This window comes from Electrona antarctica (assembly GCF_951216825.1).
Source record: "Electrona antarctica genome assembly, chromosome: 12".
In the NCBI taxonomy this organism is placed as follows: domain Eukaryota; kingdom Metazoa; phylum Chordata; class Actinopteri; order Myctophiformes; family Myctophidae; genus Electrona; species Electrona antarctica.
The window spans coordinates 25,420,838-25,444,683 of NC_136793.1; the positions used below are offsets into that span (position 1 = coordinate 25,420,838).

Here is a 23,846-nt window from a genome sequence, read left to right on the forward strand (position 1 = left end):
ATTGCTCTCCATAGACTTTGCCATGAATCTTGCCGCATTCTCAGAACATGGCTGCGAATTTGCGAAATGATTAGGCTGGAGTGAATTCAGAGTAAGGGTTTTGTTCAAAGACATTAGACTTCAAATGAAGTCCTTGACTCTTGCGTTGAATGGTCACCCCCACAACCCCAACCCCTCCTTCTCTCTCACACAGACAACCACACACATGGATGCTGAACATGTGTGCACATGTTTGTGTGTGTACACTGTAGCTGACTAATGGTTTATGAGTGCTATGGCGTGTGCAGAACAGACCAGAAAGCCACTCTTCATGTTCTATGTCATACGATAGTGTCACACACTGAAAATACTCAAATATATGCTATTTTCAGCAGCACAAAACACCATGATTAAATAGCAACTGAAAGCTTCTTCATCTCAAACACAAACATATTCCTCAGATTCTCAAAGCTGATTTTTGTTTTGTTTTCAAACAAACTCCTTTCAAATTGACAGAGCAACAATGAGTTTTGTATGCTACTCAGTATAGCACCAACCTGATCCAGGCTAAAATCTAATTGCTCAGGGTTCTTCTGCAAGTATAGAAGACAATAATTCCATGTCACCTTCTCAATTATTATGAACCTATGCTTCCTTATCTTTTATGATATGATGTGATGTAGTGCACCTACGCAGTTACAATGTTTACATTATTTTGTATAGGCTATACATTCATAAAATAGTCAACAATAATTAATTGTAGAGCCTCTCGACAAATTGTGTGGTTAGTTTTGTGTTTCTGCTGCCATTCTTAGGTAGGCCTATAAGCTTTTTCTTTACGGCTGCAAAATAATCAGAATACAATTATGTTAATCAGCTATCAGTTAATATCAAAAGTTTGATTGACATCAGTGTGGATTGGTGTTGTTTGAGGCTGTTAGCAGCTATACATATTTCACAAGATGCGAGAGGCGATAATAGCCTGGTTATTAGACAATGAATAAATCTGAACAAAAAGAAGATACAGGAAAAAAGACCATTCATAATGATACTCATGCCATATCCAGATCTGTAAGCTATTTCGAGGATATTCCAAGTGCTGCTACCAGCCTACCACCACTGTAGCTGGCACGCGTCTACCTCGCCAAAGGGTAGCTATTCAATTGTTTAGTTACTCTCCAAGTTGAACCCAACTTTGGCTACTACGGTAGCCTACTAAAATGACCAGTAACAATAATACTCCTACATAGGACAGGTTGTTAAGGAAAACCAAGCAAGGTCATTTAAATAGCCTAAAGTTTCGTGTCGTGCCTGTGCTGCAAGCATGCCATTAGACAATTCAGGAAAAAAAGAACACACGTGTAGCCATATTTAAAATTAAAAAACAACAATGTAAAAAACACTTACTTAATACGATGTTATGACCTGGAAAACTGTAAAGATAGCCTACTGCGAATCGACTTTTCAGAACTTGTTCATCTGCAGCTGCGTAGCCTCAACCAACACGCAGAAGAAGTCGTCCGTCACTTCTTCGCCAAGTCGCCTAGAAAGGATCTCTCTTGTGCGAGCGGAAAGGACGAGGTTTTTATTTACATTACCTAATACCAACTAGTCATTAATTTAGGTTCGCCCTTTGCCTTGCTACTGCCGATGCTGGGTGACCTGGTCGAATTCGTAGCTCTGTTCATCATGTAGGCAATTTGGACAGCAACTCGTCTCGTTGCCTCTTGGTGAGACGACAGGAGAGGCTCATGTGCTCAGTTCGCACAGCGGTGAAGCGCCCTCGTCTGCCAAAAATTCGTTGTTCCAGCACAACCAATCTGCAAGTGAAACCTATGAGTGATACCAACAGCTTAGCTAGTGTGGTACTGTGGTGTGTGGTATAGCCTATGTTAAATACAACTTGGATACATTGTAAATTAGGCTAAATGTGCACATTAAAAATATAGGCTACAGGGAATTAGGCATATTGGCCTGCACCGATTAAAGCTTATAGTTTATAGGCTATTTCGATTTTCAGATCACTTTTCGATCACCATTAAATATGGTTGCCTTAATTAAAACTTAATTAAACTTAATTAAAACTTTAAGTATCCTAAAGTCAGTAGCCCTACGTGGAGCACCCATGGGTCTATGTGTGACGTCTTCGAGCCAAGGGGGGTCTCTCAGGAGTAGCCTAGTCATGACCATCAATAAGAACCCGCGCCCTGAGAGAAAACACGCAGCTGGTATTTTTCATCCTTTTAGTTTTGCATCAATTCATTTGATGGCTAAATGTGCTGCCTTTCAGCGTTTATCACGTTTGCTATTCCCAATGGCATTCCTAATGTGACAAAACGAGTTTGTGTAAATGCAGAAATAGGTACAGTAGTGTAGCCCTGCCCCCTATATCAGCTGGTTATGAACAACACAGGCTAAGTGATTTGCTGTAGAGAGAAAACTAAATATTATAATTATATTGATGAAGGGGCACATATAGGGATGGCTGGGGAGGCAGGTGACATGCAGGGATGATAGGCTATGCAGCTGTGTCAAGAAGACAAGGGTGTCAACTACAGACTATAGTAGTCTAGTACCAGTGGTTGGGAACATCTGATCTACTAGACTCTAGTAGATCAGATGTTCCCAACCACTGGTACTAGACTACTAGGCTACCACTGGTGGTACTTGAGCCCCCCTCTGGTGGTACGCAGAGGAGTCGCCCAAAAAAGAAGAAAAAAGACAAAAGTGGAATGAAATATTTATATGCAGGTAGTTCTTCTGACCAAGCAATTGGTTGAAATAGGCTCCCATCCGTGATTAGAGTTCCGTCAGCAGCACAATTGGCAGAAATATTGGCAGCAAAATTGGCTTAGGAAGGGAACAAAAACAAAACAATTCAAATAATAAATTACACTTTCCTCTTGTGTTAAAGGACCACTTCACCACTTTTCAACCTTTCTTCATATAACAGGTCCTCACTAATAATCATGATAAAATGGCACAATTGTTTTTCCTACTCAGTCTGTGTCTCATAGGAGGGCTGTGGGCAGTTCAGAAACCCGTCGTTAGGCAGAATTTTTTTAAACAAGATTATTTTTACAAAAATGTTTAGATTTTTATTATTATTTATTATAAAGATTTGCAGAATGCTGTTTGTCATATAGCAACACTAGATGGCAGAAATCATATTATTGGCTGTAACAATGTATCACCTACAATTTTCATGCTTTTCTTCACGGTATGATCAAATACCAGGAGGCACACCATGAAAAAATGAAATATCACGTTTCTTCCATATTTGTGGACCCCCTATGGGTAGAAGTGAAATAAATTGTGCCTCTACTCTGTGTAAATACGGTCTACTAACTAAACTAATGTCCTTTGGAACATTATGATGCCTGACCCCATTGCATTGGGAACGCATGTCCCTGGTTATGCAATACCTGTCAGAGTACTTTGGAGTACCCATTATCAAAGTACTCAAAGACCAGTCTATGATGTCAGTAATGTCATATTGATGACCTCAGGGGATCTCCTTATATGGCCATATACTTGGAGGCCAGTCTATGACGTCAGTACTATCCATTTATCAGGATTTGTGTAGGCCTACTTATATAGTCGAGATTTTTGGAGATCTGCTGATCCAACCGACTTCACCCCAGGCACACACGTCATAGAGTATGACGGATTTGGCACTGATCTGTCTGTATGTAGCGTGTGTGTGTCTGTGTCTGTGTGTGTGTGTGTGTGTGTGTGTGTGTGTGTGTGTGTGTGTGTGTGTGTGTGTGTGTGTGTGTGTGTGTGCATGCGCGTGTGTGTGTGTGTGTGTGTGTGTGTGTGCATGCATGCGTGTGTGTGTGTGTGTGAGTGTGAGGGAGAGATTTGATTAACAATTATAAAATACAATCATGCAATCTGAACTTATCTCAGCGAGAAACACTGTAATGACGATTTCCTGTATTAGCAGGGAGCTGTCAGGAGCTGTGTAAGAGCCTCCTTGAGGAGGTCTTACTTTACTTTAGAAGATCTGTATCTTGCCTTAGGCGTTGGGGGAGGGAGCTTGAGCCCAGTATCTTAGTTAGGGTACCTCATTTTTATTAAACTTACTCGCTATATAGGATACTTTACTGTATGATATATTTACTTGTAGTATGTTATGTTATTGAACTTTTGACTCTTCTTCTTCTGACTGACTGACTGACTCGCCATACTTTATAGGGCGTTGAGACGTCATGGCCTGACGTCATGCTGTCGACCATTTCCGTGGCAACAGTCCCCCCCTGGATCCGGTATTTAGGATTCACTAATTCAATCCACGGTAACGGACTTTACGTCTTCCTTTTGCCATCTTCCTGATGATTGTTACGGGAGTTGGGGACCTGCTAGTCTGGTCTGAGGTGCCACTTGTTGTAAGGATATTGTAGAGGCACCACATTAAGCTGGTGGCATATTGCCTAAGCATGGTAGCATAGACTCATTGGTGTATCGACTTTCAAAGCTTCTTCTTCAAAGCTGCTTCTCTTCTCTTCTCTGAGTTTGAGAGGGGCATAGTAAGATGGGGTGGATCGTTTCATGATCTAAATTGCGGCATCTGCGGACTCTGCCTCCTACTCTGAGAAGTTCTGAGTGGTATTCTGGCATTAGCATTCGTAGCTTGCTAGATTTAGGTAATTCTGTTCCAGCTTGGGAAACAGTCCTGTTGGATCCGTTTTAGGATATAGCTAGTTCAGTGTTTCGTTGGAGTTCAGTGGTAGAGGGGGTCCTGCCTTCCCCCCCTGCACGGCTAGTGCAGTAGATTGAAGGAGCTTGTCGTATGACTTGTGGGTTGGTGATGGAGGCGATATAGGCCCTTCCATCGTTAGGCCGCATAATGTTGGCTTCTTTATCTTCCTTATCTTATGCGGGACTTATGGGGGGCTGCTTTGGCCTCCGCTAGTCTTGGTGAGGAAAGGGGGTCCTTGGCTCCAGCGATCTTTGCTTGCGTCCCGGTAACGTCACTTAGGTGGGGGGTTTACCCTCCCATTCGTTCCATGCTTTCAGGAGTACTGCCCGCATTTGTAAATTGTAAGCCGATGTGAGTTCATTCCTCTTTTCATTGGAGGGGGGTTCTTTGGGCTTACCATGTTTGATTATTTGGCACCGAGCGTGAGTCTGAGGCTGGCCACGGCGATTGGACTGCTGTAGCAGACAGTGGTAGCAGGCGGTGACAGTAGGACGATGAAACTTAGAGTGATGATCATTTGGATCTGGGGTAGATTGTCGTTTTGTTTGGGGTTTAGTGGGGGAGGTCCTGTCGCTGCTCCTTGCATGGGTATCGTCCCCCCCTGCATGGCTAATGCAGTTCCTGCAGGCAATTTAGTCCTACGGAACGTTGATGTCTGCAACTCCTGTGCATCAGCTTCTACGGCTGGGCGTATGTGAGCTATGGTAGCCTGCCCCTGAGTGTCATTTGACGCAACTAGGGGATCGCTTCTTTTGTCCTCTTGGTGATTATCACCTAACGTCGGCGGCTCATCGGATGCGATCGCAGGGCCAGGTTTAAGCTGTTCATGCTTTGTTACTTGTGCGCAGGGCGCGGTTTGTGATGATTCTGTGATAATTGGAGTTCGCCTTACTTCACTTAGTGGTATTTGGGTCTCGGGCTCTTAGCCTTATCTGTAGGAGTTAGCCTCTCTGCCTTGTTGGTAGACGTAAGCCTCTCAGTCTTAATTGTGGGCATTTTGGCCACAGGTATATTGGGTTCAGGAGTCTTTCCATCCTGACCTGGTAGCACTGTCTGAGAGCCTCTGGTCTCTGTAGTGAGATTCTGTCCCCGAGCACTCTTGGTATTTCTGGGGTGTCCCGGTGTCTTCGATCGGGCGTTCATCCGCTCCTGATCGACCTTTCTGGTCTGCTGCAACCTGGCAGTAGGGATGTGATGAGACGGGCGCTGGATAGCAATATTTTTCGGGGTGAAGTCAATTGTTTTCGCTGCAGATGTTGCAGTCAAGGGTCGTTCGACGATTGTTTTCGCTGCAGATGTTGCAGTCAAGGGTCGTTCGATAAGGGTCTTCTTCACGAAGGCTTGGGCGAAACTATTGAACGTCGCCGTTCGGGGCTGATGCTTTCTGATGGGGCTCTGCTACCTCCCCCCCTCAAGTTGTTGGGCTTTCTTGTTAGCATAATTGTTAGTCCTGGTCTGGGTGGGGTAGTGGTCCCGTCTTGGCGGACATGGCGTCCATGTCTTGCTGGGTGGGTGGCACTTGAGGGTTCGCGTGAGATTCGTCCGTAGTGTGTCCATAGTTTGTCCACTATGAATATGTCTGCGGAGCGGGTCAAGTCCATGCCCTCTAACCTCGTATAGAAGCTGGTGAGGAAGTCGGCTAACTCTTCGTACTGAGTGGCTGTATGTACTTTCGGCCAGCTGAGTGCCTTTTGGTGGAGGATCTTAATGATGGTGTTCAGGTTGTCGTAACAGGCCCGAAGTTTCTTCATGGCGGTCACGTATGCTAGTACCGGATCGGGAATGGAAAGGGAGTGCTGGATGAGTCTGCGGGCTGTGCCGACGGTGTATTGTTCAAGGCAGTCTACGCGATCTATATCCGTCATGGAAGTCTGTTCGCCGAAATCATTCAGGAAGCTTCTCAAGAATCTCGGGAACTTCAGGTGGTCGTCATCGAATGGTTGGATTGTGATAGAGCGGTTAGAGCGGGCTATTTCAATGTCTATTGTTGTTAGAGCGATTTCAGGCAGGCAGCTGGTGAAGCAGTCTAGGAGGATTGATTGGTCCATGGACTGTTCGTGTTGGTGGTCGGTGGTAGGGGGGTGTTTGGTTGATCGAGGAGTGCTCGTCCGTGGAGGATTGAAAGTATCGTCTTCGTCCTCGGTGCAGGTCGGGGAGTTTATCACACGGTTCAGTTGTATGTTCTCTGTTTCGAGCTGTTCAACTCTCCCTCGCAGAGACGCGTACTTTCCTTTCAAAAGTCACGCTTGTCGACCGTTTCCGTGGCAACAAACACTGTCGTATGAGGTATAGATAACGGACAGGGCTGGCTGTTTTTCTGGCTCAATAACATTCCTCTTCCTGCCTCTAGAAAACATTGTTGATATAAATCGTGATGCAGAGGGAGAGCTGGAATTGGCCTGTCTGTATCGAGCAGTCATTATTTATACTCCTGTCTCTATCCAGTTCACAAGTTATGGCTTGACTTTCCATGCATCTCCGTCTTAAAAAAAGGCTCTGTAAATTCACCAGGATGCTCTGATGTAAACAAACTATAGTTCAAAGAGACTCCTGCAAATACGTTTGCATGTGTTCAGTAGTATTTTCACTTTTAAAAAGAAAAAGCTATTTATCAGCCTTCTCCCACAGGAAACCAATGGTGTGTTAGGCTGCTAAATAAGTGTTACCCTCACCCTGCAGTGGAATTGAAGCACATATTATTAATTCCCAAAGACAAACAGTATAGACATGATTTTATAACAGAAAATAACCCCAGCACATGTCAACATAATAGAAAATTACTGTACAGCGAGTTCTGATTGGAGGAGAGTGGGGGCGTCCATTGAATTAGTCCCTTTGTAATAGACTATATTCATCCCTCTGATTTTCTGCTCTACCTCTTAAGTAATCATGCTCGGTTACAGCAATTGTGCTAAATTGAATGTGACAAGTTCTGACAACAGAACAATGAACTGCCTACACAAAGTGATGCTACTGTGCTTGGATTGGACAGTTGGAGCTAAAGGGCTCCGTTCATACCAACTTTAACCCTAAGCCATCCTCATTGTTGTTTGGTCAACGCTTTGTTGTTGGCATTAATACATTTATTTTGGGTAATGTACAGTAAAATCCTCCCATAATTTATCTCAATGAGTCTAAATGGACCTAAATGTGTTACTGTTTAGCCTATATTTAGCCTGTTTAGCCTATATATATAGGCTACATTACATTTTGGCCATGTCACATGTGATGATGACCTGTCAACAACTGAGGGAGTGCAACGAACCATGTACAACCCAGATTCGGCACAAACAAGGGACTAAATTATTTTCGCTCCTATGCCACCAAAATGTGGAACACCCTACCAACAGTCATTAAGACATGTAAATCCCTTGACTCCTTCAAAACCGCTCTCAAAGGGCACCTACGGACGGCTGCAATTCGAAACTGAATTCCTGTTCTGTTCTTTGACTATATAGAAGTGTCTATTTGTACGTCTCTAAATGTTTTGATGAATTGAACATGGTGGACCCTCTTGTAAACAAGTGTAATGCTTAATTGGGTCGTCCACTCACAGTTAACAGTCTTTGTATTGAGTTTGTGCTTGAAATGTACTGTAATTCTGCAAACTGTTAATAAATATTTCAATCAATCAATCAATCAAGCCTACACCAGATTTCTGAGATTTCACTTACAGTATAAACTAAAGAACCATTGTTCCCCTAGGGTAGGTACCCTCACAAAAACACATGCAGTATAATCCTGGTCTCTAAACTGCCTCCCCCTGGCCAGCGCCTGATGGAGGGGAAAGGAACTAGTTGGAACTAGAAAAAGTGCCCTTCTGGGCACAGGTCTCCACCAGGAGGATAGGACTGTTTGGCAAAATGTTTAGGAGTAATATAAACATGTTTTTTTGATTGTTTGTTTCTTGCAACAATTTTCTTCATTTTGTTGAGGAAATGCAGAGCCAGATCACTCATAGCATCTCTGAGGATAGAATTCTGGATGAGCAGGACATGTGCAGCATTTTGTACAAAACGGGCTACTCCTGAAAACTTTGGAAGGCAATCTTAGCTAATCAGTGTAGAATCTGAGAAATCCAACAGGCTCGTCTTGATCACATGACTACAGAGATCATGTGTACCGATTTGCGTGAGATTTGGATGAAATCTGTGCGACTAACATAAACAATGTGTTTTGCAGAAATCGGCCTCATGGTGGCGCTATAACCGGCAGATGTGGAGGGATGCAGTGAAAATGTTTTTCCATGGCCTCTAGGGAGTGCGCATACATAAGTTGTCGATGCAGTTATAGGTAAAAACAGGAATTGGCCTGTTATAGCGCCACCGTGAGGCTGATTTGGGGGAAAAATAGTAGCATGTCGTCCTCGGCCTAGTGGAAATGTGCGTGTATAATTTCATGGAAATTGGACACTGTGTTTGTGATTTGTGACATTTTGTTCGAAACGGACCAATCATGTGAGCTTTGGAAGCCAATCTTAGCCAATCAGGATGGAAGATGGGAAATTGTGCAGATCTGTGTTGATCACATAACAATAGAGATAGTGTATACCGAATTGTGTGATGTATGGATAAAATGTGTACGAGTTATCTACAGAAATGTGTTTTGCCTAAATCGGCCTCATGGTGGCGCTAGAACAGGCCGTTGAGGAATATTTGGGGCAGAGGTTCGTCGTTGGCATCCAGGGAGTGTGTGTGCACAGTTTGGCATGGATCGGGCCAACGGTGCCGGAGATTAGCTGATAACGGACGGACGGACGGACGGACGGAAGGACACACACACACACGGACGGAGTGCAAAACATACTCTCTGGAGACAATAACGTGTTCCTTCCACACACTACGTCCAACCAGGGAAACTCCCCCCTGTCAGGTGTAAAGGAGCGACTTGGACACTAGCTCATGCATGAAGGAAGCATGAGTTCAAGTCCGTTGCTCTCCCCAGGTTGGCGGAGGGTTTGTAGAGCCCAGGATCACATTAGAGAATTGACACAGGGGTGAAGAAAATGGGTTACAAAATCGTGGGGAAAAAAAATAAAAAAAAATAACCATTGTTGTGGATTTAGTGAGATCAATTTACAATTTACAATTTAGGCATTTAGCAGACGCTCTTAATCCAGAGCGATTTACATTAAGCAAGAACAAAAAGCATGGGAATACATCACATATGTAAAATGCATTTATCACGAAACATGCGTAAGCTAAGAACGTAACTAGAACATATCTATATAATGACACCATACATATAAACTATACATATATGCTATACTATGCTGTACATATATACTATGAAGTGCTATGACTACATACAATGCACTTATTGTGTTGTCTACATGACATGCTATAAGTCTGTTTCAAATGCTATATAAGTCTAAGAAGTGCTGTCTAAGGGGGTAGGGTAAGTGCTATGGGCCATGATGGAGTCTGAAAAGGTGGGTTTTCAGACTACGGCGGAAGATCGGGAGTGATGCTGCAGTTCTGATTGCAACGGGAAGTGCATTCCACAGTTTTGGGGCCAGAAGGGAGAAGAGTTTGGGACGTGTGGAGCGTTGTCCCGGCGTTTTCAGTGAGGGTACTTCCAGCTTCCCTGCGTTGGCTGATCTGAGTGCCGGGAGGGTTTGTAGGGTTCAATCATGCTGGCAAGATATGGGGGAGCCATACCTTTGGTTGCTTTAAATGCCAGCATCAGAGTTTTGTATTCTGTGCGGGCAGCGACCGGGAGCCAGTGCAGGGAGCGGAGCAGGGGGAGACATGTGAGAATTTTGGCTGGTTGACATTTGACATTAAAGATCACCAAGGCTGGTCTAAGCTATTTTTTCCCACATCATATTCAGTATCAAAGTAAGTACTGTATATTTAAACTCCAAATAATTGTTCATTACAGATTCATGTAGTGTGGAATACATTTGTCGACATACATACATTGATCAGATGTTGCTGTTATTAATTATTTTTTCATCAAAGAAATTCACGATATAAACTCTGTAATATGTTTAATGCAATTTGATGGCAGTTTTACCCATTAAGCACTCAATTTAGTTTTGGAGGATGGATATCATGGTCATACTTGCATTATTGTTTTTAGAATAAAATAGCATATTTTGCAAAGGCCTTGTCAGTCCTATTTGGTTGATTTATTGATCGATTGAATACTTTATTAACAAATAAACAAAAAGTACAATTGACAAAACATACAGGTACAGTTAAACAATAATGATAAAAGGATAACAAAAAAAGCCCTGCGGGTGTTGTTGTGGTCCTATGTATTCAATTCATAAAGACAGCAGCTGGGTATATAACATTATTTTATCAACATTAGATCCCAGTGTCCCATTTCTTCTTTTTAAGACAAGGGGGGGAAAAAACACCTACAGATAATATAACAAGAACTGAGGGAAAAAATGATGAAAGACATAAAATAAAGAGAGAGAGAGAGAGAGAGAGAGAGAGAGAGAGAGAGAGAGAGAGAGAGAGAGAGAGAGAGAGGGAGAGAGAGAAACAGAGAGAGAGACAGAGAGAGAGAAACAGAGAGAGAGAGAGAGAGAGAGAGAGGGAGAGAGAGAGGGAGAGAGAGAAAGAGGGAGAGAGAGAGGATTGTTATTATTTTTGCATTATTCAAAACATCTCATCAGCTATAACCAGTAAGACGCCCTGAGGGCGAGAAGCGACCGCACGGAAGATCAACATAATTATGGAATGTCAGAACAGGTCAGCTCCATATATGGAGATCTAAGGGTGGTAGTGGGGGTAGTGTCTTGATCAGGGTTTGATGAGGGCCCAGGTAGAGCCAGGCCTTAATTTTCAGGCCTGTTGAGAACTCTAGTTTTCACCGGCTGCCAGGCGCAGCTGCACTAATAACTTTGATTATTAACCGTCTAGGTGATGATCCCGTCTTCTCCATGTATGGCTATCCAGGGTTTGATGAGGTCAGTAATCTGCAACCTACAGCCGCAACAATAAATAGACATATCTTGCACTACCGCTGATATTCACTACAGCAGTGGTGTACTGTCATAGTCAACATGGGTTAACAGAGGGTCAATCTCTAACTGAGGGCAACTGTATCAGATGGTAAGTGGTCATACAATACAAGAAATCATCATACTAGAAAGAGATGGTCATTTCTTTTGGCAAGCTATACAAGACTTGTCTAGGTCCAGTTCAGGCTTGTATTTTCCACGTAATGGGTTAGTGGCCTTTGCATCATCCCCTACCAGTCACCTGTAATGCATTTAATTCCTATTGGATTAGGATAGGAAGAGATACAATGGCTGCAGGGGTGACATAGACACACAACACAGATGCACACACGCACGCACCCACACCCACACCCACAGGAACATCAACAGACACAGCAAAGGTCCACTTTCCTTCCACTCCACTCACATTTTTGGATATAGTTCTCACTGCTGTTCACAGTGGTACGCCTGGCCTGAGTTATACTTTGTTGCACGCCGTGTCATGCATGGAAAATAGCAGATCTACAAGCTCACAATGAGAAGCATGTAGATTGGCTACTTTTGGTGTGCGAACCAGCAAACAACTAAGTGCATCATGCTGTACAAGACCACATCTCGTCATAGACAAGCCAGTAGGAGGCAGGTGAGATGGAAGCACTGAAGAAGGGGGGAAATTGAAGGGAATTAGTGAGATTGTGAGGCATGGTGAAAATCCGCAAAGTATCAGCATGGGAGCCCCAGTCAGGTGCAAAACAAGCCAATTAAGTGGGACGCCTGGCCTAATCAGTGAATGCATCATGCAAATTATGTTTTTTTTTCCCAGTGTCTGTTTTAATGTTGGCGGTTATTGTAGAATACAAATCAGGGACTTAACACTGATGAAAAGGAGAGAGGGCAACCAGGAGGAAGAGAAAAGAGAGAAACTCATAGCAGAAGGAAAGGATGATGAGGAAGCTGTAATGAGAGTTGTAAGGACAATATAGAGGGAGAGGGACAAAAAGCGGGCTGCTGTATGAACTTGTGACTTATGCATGGAAGCAACTCTTCTCATTACTTTTCTATATAATAATTTAATTATTATATATTGCCATACATACACATTCAATTTGAAATAAGTGATTTATGATTAGAATTTGAAATGCTGTGTATTAAGTTATGCTCACTCTGCAACCACAATAATTTGTTAGAAAAACACTGGGAGACACTTTCAAAACATGCTGCTATATCACATAATTAAATACACAACACGTTGCATTGGCCCTACAATACTGGTTGATCCTGTTTTCTTCCTTTAATTCACAGAGACTTGAAGCTGAAGCCAATGGTATACTTTTGGGAATACTTTAAACTGTTTCTCTTGCTCTCTCTTTGCTCTCACTCAAGAAACTGCCAAATTCTCCCTAAACGCATGATATGCTCTCTCTCTCTCCCATTCATTTATTATTACATGGCAATGAAGGGCACATTCAATGTGCAGCCATTACATATTTCATTCTTGCAGAGTACACTTCAACTGTCCTCATGGTGTTGCTAAGGTCTCCTCAAGTGTCAGTAAACAGGCGCTTCTTGCTTGTGACGTCACATCCTAGAGGCCCCTTCCCATTCTGGAAGAGAGGCTAGAGGCATCCAGAGGTCTGGGAACCATCCCCCCTTCAGAAACACGACCATGGAACCTCCCCCACCTAAGCCCAGCCTCCATTATGTGGACACATATGCCTATAGTCCACAGTCTAAAGCTTAAATAAACAGTCCTTAGAAAACCCCAACCCCAGCAAGTCCCACCTCTGGATCCCTAACCAAAGCCATAGCAACAACAATTCATTCATTCATTCAGTAAAGTAGTATATCATACTATTTAAATACTTTTCCACAGATGAAATGCACTTTTATCCCTCAGGAAAGTGCAGGGTGGCAAAAAACAGGTTAGGGTTACCGTATTGTCCCGAATATAAGACGACCCCCATTTTTCAAGACTCATTTGTGGAAAAATAACATTGAATGTCAAATAGTCTAGTCCCTGATTATAATACGACCCGTTTTTTTAAGTCTTATTAAAATGAGAACTATTAGAAACATCCCTACATTTACAACAGCAAAATCCTCAATAATTGAATCTTAATATAAATAATGTGCTTTTAAATGGCATAAACAAATGTAAGTTGGTTAACAAACTTTCTCTTCAGTCCACTTATAATATGGTCCACTCCTTGCTGAAAGAGTTTACGGTAAAAAGAGTTGCATGGCCTTTGGGAAGAAAGATTTCCTATGCTCTAATGATATACCATGGCAGGATTAGGCTATTGTGCTCCTCTGCTTTTTTCAAAACTAGACCTGTGCCGTGGGGCACCGGCCTACCTGGGAACGATGCAAGTTGGGAACAATAGAAATCTGGAATGCGTACCCCACCCTATTATGCAATACCGGTTATATCTGTTGTCATATTCTTCATCGTGATCGATTACTTGACAAAGACAGCATAGAAGATTGCAGGCGGTCCGGTATAGCACATCTGCTGCAGATTCAAAGACTGCAGCCTTTTTTTGATTGATTGAAATATTTAGTTTGCAGAATTACAGTACATTTCAAACACAAACTCAATACAAAGGCTGTTAACTGTGAGTGGACGACCAAATTAAGCATTACACTTGTTTACAAGAGGGTCCACCATGTTCAATTCATCAGGAAGTACAGAGGCAGCCTGTGTCCTGACTCCTGACCTAGTCCAGTTGAGTTGATTGTCCAGAACCACCACAATATCCACCTCCTTGATGGTAAGAGGAACCTGCTCGACCTTAGATCCACCTTACTGATGTTCAGCTGCAAGCGGTTCTGTCCCCATACCAATTGACAAAGTTGTCCACACTTTCCCCCTGCTGACAGTCACCAGAAAACTTCTACACGGGCCGGGACTACTACTGTGTTGTCCATGGAGTTGCCTTGGATGGTGAACCGGATAGGAGGCAGGACTGTCTCCTGTGGGGCCCTACGTTGCTGTTCACTACTGTATCCAACACAGCTCTGCTTCGTCTGAAATCCAGGACACAAGACCGTCCATCCGCATCACCTCTGTACAGAGGTCTCATCTACGTGAAGGTCAGGATGTGTTGCATGTTGGAGTGACACGGCAGGGGCGGGTGGTAGGACCGGGTTGGATCGGTTGGGGCGATGGACATGAATTCCTTCACTTAATCTGCTTGAAAAAAGACAGGCCCTATCCAGGTTGTATTCTGACCTCTGAGGCCATGTGTATGAAGGTTTGCGCAGCATCCACACTAAATTGAGGCATGCACATTGTTTTCAATTTCTCCATATGGAATTTGTTTGTCATATGCATGAAAGATGTTTTTTCATCATGAATCATGACATGGTGTTTTACCCAAAGAAAAACTCACAATTAACCCGATAATATGTACATTATAGATTTCAAAGTCTGGAATAACAGATTAATGAAAGCATTAGTTGAAAAGATGAAATAATATATATAAAGGGTGTGAGAAACTGTCCAGAAACATCCAGGGAGACACAGTAGCCTCGCAGACCGCAGGCGTTTTGTTTTCAAAAGAAAGAAAAAAGAAACGCCAGTGATGCTCAGGTGTTTTACTGAGAAATGTGTCAGCGGATTCAATTAACGATTATTTGCACTAGTGAAAACGTGTGTTAAACCAAAGATGTATAATGGACAATAAAGTCACTAATCTTGAGAATACACCAATATAGCATTTTGTTTTTGCACATTTAGAATTGTTCCTGTATAAAATCCCCCCTGAGCAGCCATCAGCTCTGTAAAACTGAATTTCCTTCTGGATTAATAGCCTAAAAGTCTACCGTCTTCTCACCTTCCGTTCCTTCTTCTTGTCATCTTCTAGTTCAGAACAACCTGTTCATAAAACGAACTAATGTCTTTTAATCCATAAATTCCATTTGATCATCCATTGAGAACTGTTCCATGTGAGCTAGAAAATCTCTTTCTCCACTTACACACACAGCCTAATAACAAAGGATTTGCAATTGTTATTCCCTGCATACTTGCCCTAAATACAATATATATTTATTACTACTTTCAAGTGGTTATGGAGCCTATTGTTGAAGGTTTTGCTCCGCCTTTATGGTTGGGCAGCTAGACAACAAAAGCATATGCGCGCACACAGATTTTCGTGTAAGTTGTAAGTGAATACTGTACTGTATATGTATGGGGAAATGGTTAAGAAGTTAGGACCAGAGAGACAGACATCCTGTTTACACAGGATGCCTTCGGATGAAAGGGTCATTTCACAGTTCACATGTATGCACACGCATGCATGCCTACATAGCAGCTGAATCTTCCATTATTTCTCTTTACATTTTGAAAGAATCCATCTTCAGTCTGGACATAATGCATCTAAATTGCACCAACCATTGTCTTCTTCTAAATTTGGATCTCTATGAAAATTATTAAATGAGATTCAGGGCGCTTTTAAAGAAGGGGTTGGAGGAAAATGCTTTAAGGGCAATGATTTATGGTTACCTAGGGGACTGCAACAAAAGAGTGGTGTTGAGATACATTATCCCATTACTGCTGTCAGGGTATGTGTGAGGGGAAAAATCCCAGGAATATTGAAGACAATCTACTCATATTCTGTGCAAAACTACATGATGAATAACATTATGAAGATTGAAGAATGATCCAGTTTGAGTCCCACCTAATGGTGTCTCATGCCACATTTGTATTGGAACACAATCCTGAAAACACAACATAACAAAGGTGTTTAGTTTTTTTTTTTCTTCAAGCCTTGACTATTGCGTTAACAAAAAACTATTTTAGGGTGCGGTCACACCAAACTTTGATTCTGCCTATGTGGGTGGATTCTGCCAATGCTTTTCAATGGGAACAGAGCAGTGTGTTGCTATTTGAGGATTTCAGGAAAAAAAAGGGGGAAAAAGAAAGAAAAATAGAAAAGCAGTTTCTGCAGAAATTATGTGGGCTTGCTGAAAATTCCCTGATCCAGTGATGATGGATGGTATGGATGTATTCAGTCAGTGCCACCCCAGGAAGCAGCAGATGTTTGAATGCGTTATAGCAACCACAGATAGCACCTCTGTGTGAACCTAGAAAGATCTGACCCTTCCTCATGCAAAAACTTCTACAAAATAAACATTTGCATATAAAGAAAAATACAAGCATAAATAACTGCATAAAGCTAAACATGTTGAAGTTTGAACTAGATTTCTAGCACAAGTATGTGAAGTAATTTAGTTATGCTAAAAAAGTGGCCCAATAGTGCTGGAGCGATCCCACAATAAAACAAACAAAAAATAAATGCTCTGTTCCCATTGAAAGGCATCAGCAGAATCTGTCCGATTAGGCTTAAGTTTGTGTGACTGCACACAAGTTGGGCTCAAAATGTTACTGAACATTGCTGCTAGGGTTTTAACTTGTCTTGTTCTTGTGTTTTGTTTTCTTTATTCATTCATGATGTTAACATGTTTGGTTGTGCTATTTTGTCTTAAATAAAAAACAAACAAACTAAAACCAGTAGAGGCTGAAAACAATGGGTGACCATTACCTTTTCTGTCAGGGCTCCTCAACTCTGGAACAACCTGCCTGAGGAGTTTAGACTTGATAAATCAGTGTTTAAATGATAAATCACTTCTTAAAACGTACTATCTAATAGTATTTAGGGGGGAAATAATCACACCTGTGTGAACTGAAGTGAAGGGGCTCTTATCATCATACATCTCATTACGTAACATGTCGATTTGCTCAGACACATGACGTAAATTCTCCATTCACTGTCAATGGCATTTAATGTTTGTGTTAGGACAAAATAGCCGATTTGCTCAGACAAATGAAGTAAATTCTCCATTCATTGTCAAATGGCATTTAATGTTTGTGTTAGGACGAAAATCTACACTATAGCTGAATATAGGAGGGGCTAGGACCCCTCAAAAATATGTTAGTTTGATTCTCATGTTTTTATTCTCACCGCACTTAGTTTATATATAAATTACTAGGCCGATGCCCATTGGGAATGATGGCGGCTGGCAACACATTCCCCTAGGGTTATATAGGCCAGTCTATGACGTTGCCGGCGACGTGTCTGACATGGATCAGGGATCTCCATACATGGGCATAAAAGGGTCAGAGACAGAGATCTATACTCACCTGGGAAACAGAAGGTTCCAGGTCCAATGCCTGGCCCTCGATGTGTCGAACTGTCCATGAGCCAGACACTTTACCCACTACCCCCCCAGTTGGGTGAAGCTGAAACTGAATCCCCCTCAGGATTAATACGGTCTACATTACATCCATTATAATTAGTCATACAATTTCGAATATGAAAGGTCGTCTCCATTCTTTCAGACCAGAGTACTAGTGCCAAAGCAGAGAACTCTCCTCCGGGATTAAGACAATTGTGGGCAGAGGATTATGTACTGTACCAGTGCTGACCTCAGAGGAAAGGAAACTCGAAACTAGAAAAAGTGCTCCTTGGAGCACGGGTCGTCAGGTCAGGTACAGGTTATTGTGGGCCAGCAATGTTTGGAATTGGCCAATCAGGATGGAATCTGACAAATCTGACAGATCCATCTTGATCACTTGACTATAGAGATAATGTGTACCAATTTGCATGATGTTTGACAAATATTTTAGGATTATAAAAAAATCACACCTGTGTGAAGTGAGGGGCACTCTTATCATCATCATCATACATGAACATCACATTCCGTGCTGCTTATGTGCATGCAAAGTTTCACCGCAATCGGATGCTGCGTGCGTTCAGTAATTTGCAGCATTTTGTTCAAAACAGGCCTGAGTGGAGTTGCAGCCTGTAGAGACTCACTCTGTTGTGGCAGCAGAATCTGGCTTACCACTCAACTCTGGATAGAGGAAATGCCTTGCGTTGTCCTCATTATTTTAGTTTGTGTGCGCTTGTGAAAAGAGCAGCAGTTATACAACACTGTAAAGAAGTGTACCTTTCATTAAAAAAAGCACATGTACAGTATATCTTCATTTCATAACCTTTCATTAAAAAAGCACATGGTACAGTATATCTTCATTTCATACATTTATGTGGGTAGTGAGCCTGTATCAGGTTTCTCAGTTTTGGACTGAGGCCTATTCTAAAAACGCTTCTAAATCCTGACATAGATTTTCTGAAAAACTTCAAATATTTAGATAGCAGCATCAAAATATTTACATTTTTGAATACTGTACAGAACCCCAAGAGGGGTTCCCGTCCAGAAGGGTTAGAACACCAAAAGGGATTCCCGCCCAGAATGGGTTAAGAATAGAAAAGGGAGCTCCTCTGAGTGCAGGTCTTTGCCAGGTTGGGTGGCCTACCCAGAGGTGTGTCAGACAGTTGTATAAAAGGCAAGGATCCAATTGAGAAACGGATTACATGAACCAGCCATGAAGTGGTGTAGAACAGGTATCCTGTGTAATGACACAAGGGGTCAATTGTTTCATGTCCTCTGGCAGCAATTGGGATTAGTCGGCTAGCTGCTGTTGTAGTCTGACTCCAGAGCACTTCAGCAACCATGAAACTCCATCCAGAAGTCCAGACAAGGATTCTGCTACAATGTCCTGCACCTGACGCAGTGACAGCAACACACAAAGACAGGGAGAGCATATAAACGCAGCACGGAGTGCATATGAAATTATGAATATTATATGCACAGGCAATACTTTACCATCCAGGGGTTAGGCAGTTGGGGAAGTCCAAGCCTGTGTGCTACTTCCACACAAGGTGTTCTCCAGCTGGCTCTTGGTCCTGTGCTAGTGCTACTGGATGCCAGGCTTGTGGCCATAACTGTGTCTCTTTCCACTCTGGAGACACAGGAGAGAACCAGGAGAGGTCTGGAGCTCAAGCCCCAGGCTGGACTCAACATAGCCTGGATCTGAGCTCCCTCCAACTCCCCCTCACCTAGTAATGACATAGCAAGGTAAGCAGATGTTCTCTAATTAATTAAAATGTATCTTTTTTGCCGTCTACACCAAAAATCTGATATTTTCACCTATGACATGCCCACAATAGGGTCTTGGTTGTTTAAAGTCCTTTTTTATACTTTGTCATATGCCGTTGTACATCAGTTATTTTACTGACCAATGATTTGTCCTCAAAAAAGGACACAAGATTGAAAGTTTTAAATGTGCAGCAGCAATCACCAGAATTGGTACCCTGTATCACTGTATTTGTTACTATTGGTCGTTGTCTCGGTTAAATGCAGAGCGCCTTCTGATCTTGTCTGTTTTAAATTTAAATGATCCGTTTTTATTGTATACATTTTGTGTGGACCCCAGGAAGATTAGCGACCTTTGTGGAAGCTAATGGTGATCCGGATAAAGAATCACTATCATCCATGTTAGTTGTAGTGGTACTGGTGCCTCATCTCACCTCTGCCTGGCTCTGCATTGGCTACATAGATGAAGCCATCCACTGCCTGACACACTTCCTGGACCTGAGGTGTGGGGCTGAAGACTGGGTAGCCTGACTGGTCCATTCCCCCGAAAGTGAAAAGTTTACTGCTGAGATTTCGCTGTTCCACTCTGGCCCTTTCCCTCTCTGCTCTGCCAACACAAACACAAACAACAGGTTAAATAAGGTGAAATGTATAAATGGATGATGAATTAGATTACATATTGTAATACAACTTAAACTAATACATACTTACCTATTAGTCGAGTAGAGAGTCAGAATATTGAATTTGTATTGGTTATTGTACATGAAACTGATCCCAGAACCAATTCCTAGAACAAAGTTGAGTTTGGTTGGTGTGGTTATTGACTGAAAAAAGGTTTGAGAGTGGCACTTGTTATGAGACAAGACAGCCACCTACTGGAGGATAACTAAAATGACAATAGACTTTCTGGAAACAACAGCACTGGATTAAGGCCTCTAACAAGCAATAATATAGTACAAAAGTAATATTTAGAATTAGTTTAGAATGAATGGTTATAGTAGTGGACAAAAAACATGCAATCAGAAAATATAGGGCCTATCAGCTCTCAATTTGTCATATTGAAAGGTCTGGTGCATAATACTAAAGACTTAGTTCATGGTTTAATAGGTTTCAAAAGCATCAATCCAGGGTCAGTTGTGACTTTATAACCAATAATAGGAGAAGAGACAAATAAAGTTGAATAGTCCCTTGGTCAGTCCTCAAGATAAAATTGATCTCAGAACTAGGACAGTATGCTCAGTCAGTAGAGTGCCATTCTCCACCAGGAGACCCCTAATGATAATAGTAATGTATGCAGTGAAGGTTCTACCATGCAAGTAGCACATGATGATTTACCAGTTGTACATGTCATGGCCTCTACTGTTTTCCTCCCTCTCTCTCATACACATTCAATTGTTTGAATTAATTAACGTTTAACAAATTTGTACAGCCCCACCTCCACTTGCTTCTTGAGAGCAAGTTAGCTCTGTAATGTCATTGATATTACGTTTACACAAGTTGACAGTCAAGATCCTGGTGGAGATAACACTAGAGATGCTCTGATACCATTTTTTTCTGACTGAGTAAAAATACAAGTACTTCATTTTTAGTACTCACCGATACGAGTACTTTTTGTTTTTGTTGAGCAACAACTTATTTTAGCCCTCTTTTCTACACTTTAATTTCATTGTTCAATGTAATGTTCAAAATTAACCTTTTTTTAAAAAGGCTAATTTGATTTCTAAATGAAAAAATAATTTAAATGTAAATGTAATATGTGTATTTGGGTGTATGCCTGGCAATAATAGGAGTATAGCCTCCTATTATTAGTATTTGGTGCATTTTGTGTTGTCATATACATTCATCAATACAATAGGCTACACATTAATTAAATATATTTACAACAGTACTTTCAAAAGGGGAATGGATGGTAATGAGCGCTGTTTTTAGTTCACTTGGCATGCCGTTTTGCTCACACCACAGCAATCAATTGAATGTTTTGGTACCGGGTCAGAGTATTGGGCCTGATACCGACTGGTATCGGAGGATCTAGATAACACATGCATGATGCTAAAGCTTCATCTCACCATTTATCTGCCGCGGGGGTATGCCTGCTACAGCTACAGGGAGTATGTCCGGGCTATGCATTAGCCTGGTTACCAAAGAGACATCCAGCTGCTCCATGCCAGGGCCAAACATGGCATAGCGTGGCTCAGATGACAGTACCAGAGACTGAAGGAATGATGCCACCGCCTCGTATGGCGGACGCAAGGGACGCCATCTTTGCCTGTGGGCTGGGCAGACTTTCAAGTACCTGTGTCAACACAATGACAGAGACTCAACTTGTATGTCACTGATGAGAATGGACAATGTAACAAGCAGCCACAACAGATATAAACTCACCCATGAGCATATATTTAAGCATTGGGAGGTCAATATGGAATCACAATGGGTGGATCTGGACTCACTCTGCCATATAGTCATGTTTGGGTTCCTTTCCTTGGTCACCATCCTCTACTTCATCCAAGTATATTTTGTCATTCTCACTACACAGTGGGCCAGCCAAGTACTGTAGTTGAGGCATGGACATGTGATCAATGGAGGACCACTGCGGCATGTCTCTCTGCAGGAAGTAGCGCCACAATAATGGGTCTCTGACCACATCCCTCCAGTAGCAGCTGGTGGCGCCAAGGCGACAGATATCCGGAGGAGACAGGAGTGTCATGATCAGGAACTGTACATTCACCTACAGACAAGTGGTTAGAATAGATTAACCCTAATGGAGGCTGGAGCATAGGTGGTGGTCTGTGTTTCATAGTTCTGTCAAATTTGCCTATTCAATTTCAGAATTATGCGTGACTGATTTAATTACCATATTTTATATTCAGAGACTACATTCTGATGTCAATTCAATTGAGCTTTATTGGCAATTTGGCATGTCACTCCCAACAGTAGCCAAGTTGATACAAGACTGAGTAACAGGCATGATATCATTACGAGTATAGGGATGACCGATGACCGTCTCGATCCTTTGGCGCTGTTGAAAAGTTCCTGTTATATATTTGGTCTTTGCTGCTTACCGTTCCTATGCCTAACAGTAGGGGGAGCGAGAGTAAAAGAAAAGTGTAAGGGAGAGAAAAGGGTTGTCTTGTATCCGGCGTATCTGTGTATCAGATTGTGAAAATATAATAATCATAATAATAAAAAGATTGAAAGACAGAACTAGTGTATTGTCTGCTAGCGTGCTGCTTGCTTATTTTATGGATATACATACTATTGACTTTTACAACTTTGTCATGGGTAATTCAACAACAACAAAACACAGTTTAACAGTGCCCGGTAGCACGGTTTTCGCTGCCGGGCGGGTCTTTGCGCAACCGCTCCGGCTCCGGGATTTAGATATATGGTGCGTTCACACGGGCATAAAGGGTGGGTAAGGGGTATTTTCCTTTGAAGCTCCACCCGTTTCGAATAAGTGTTAATACTAATAGTCGACTCTCTCAGACTCTCACCGGCAAGACGTCCAGAAAACATGGCATATCCTCCGCGTCTGTGTCGGCGACAGTTGTCAGATCATCTTCGAGTTTACCTGCACTTGAAAAGTATTTGTCTCTGAATCGCCTGAGACTGCGAATCACAGCATATTCACTAAACTGCCGAGTATTCCCCTCCATGTGGTGACGGTGTTGAAAGGTGTCCTTTTCGACTGTCACTCTGAATACCACTTAAGCTTTAAGAGAACGATTGTAAAAACATTGTGAAATGTGTGCCAAGTGTCAACCCTATGATGGCATCAAATATTACGTTTCGGTGACACTTCCTTGTTGGGAGTTTGTGGTGCATTCTGGATATTGTAGTTATAGACAGAAGATGGGGCATATTCAGGCTAGAGCAGTGGTTTTCAACCTTTGTCATATCAAGTTCCATTATTCATTTATTTGAGCCACGGACCACCATTTGATGAGAATTAGCCTCTGTCCCAAAACGTTGAAAATGTTGTTGTCGTCGGAATGTGTCCACAATTACATGCTGTATTGATGTGATCAAAATAATAATTCTTCTACAATTTCTAATTGCGTCGACTTCTTGTAAATTAAGTAATGCAGATGTTTAACAATAATTTAACTCTTGAGTGTTTCATTTTATGCTCTCAAGAGTTAAAGATCTATTAGGGTCCATTTGGTTACCAGCTCTCCATCATTTAGCTGGGGACCACCTGGAACCCCCTCAAGGACCACTGGTGGTCCCGGGACCACTGGTTGAAAACCACTGGGCTATCGTGGATAC

At 42.3% G+C, this 23,846-nt stretch overlaps 2 protein-coding genes across 5 annotated transcripts in view; both read right to left on the bottom strand.

Annotated features, from left to right (window-relative positions):
* ghra (growth hormone receptor a) overlaps positions 1-1,706 on the bottom strand; it is a 44,640-nt gene extending 42,934 nt beyond the window's left edge. Inside the window, exon 1 of the mRNA XM_079517244.1 lies at positions 1,387-1,706. The gene's annotated coding sequence lies outside the window, so the exon portion shown is untranslated. The remainder of the gene's footprint in view (positions 1-1,386) is intronic.
* A 16,905-nt stretch (positions 1,707-18,611) lies between these two features.
* fbxo4 (F-box protein 4) lies at positions 18,612-23,730 on the bottom strand. Of its 4 annotated transcripts, none has more exons than XM_079515669.1 (7): positions 23,072-23,730; positions 22,028-22,305; positions 21,647-21,873; positions 20,292-20,367; positions 20,015-20,187; positions 19,311-19,446; positions 18,612-19,209 (listed from the first exon to the last, which is right to left on the bottom strand). In XM_079515669.1, the coding sequence occupies exons 1-6, from the start codon at positions 23,231-23,233 to the stop codon at positions 19,352-19,354; spliced, it is 1,011 nt and encodes a 336-aa protein (XP_079371795.1). In that variant the 5' UTR covers positions 23,234-23,730; the 3' UTR covers positions 18,612-19,209; positions 19,311-19,351. The 4 variants fall into 4 exon arrangements, with proteins under 4 accessions (XP_079371795.1, XP_079371794.1, XP_079371793.1 ...); XM_079515668.1 differs by having other exon boundaries at positions 18,612-19,203; positions 19,311-19,543; XM_079515667.1 differs by having other exon boundaries at positions 19,311-19,543.
* Positions 23,731-23,846: the final 116 nt, after the last annotated feature.

What these genes read in the sequence shown, in the direction of transcription:
- fbxo4 (XM_079515667.1), bottom strand. Translation starts at nt 23,233, where the DNA reads ATGGAGGGGAATACTCGGCAGTTTAGTGAATATGCTGTGATTCGCAGT. An exon ending in ACTCTCTACTCGACTAATAG is followed by an intron (nt 20,188 to 20,291) that starts GTAAGTATGTAT and finishes TTGTGTTGGCAG; the next exon opens with AGCAGAGAGGGAAAGGGCCA. An exon ending in CAATGCAGAGCCAGGCAGAG is followed by an intron (nt 19,544 to 20,014) that starts GTGAGATGAGGC and finishes TGTCATTACTAG; the next exon opens with GTGAGGGGGAGTTGGAGGGA.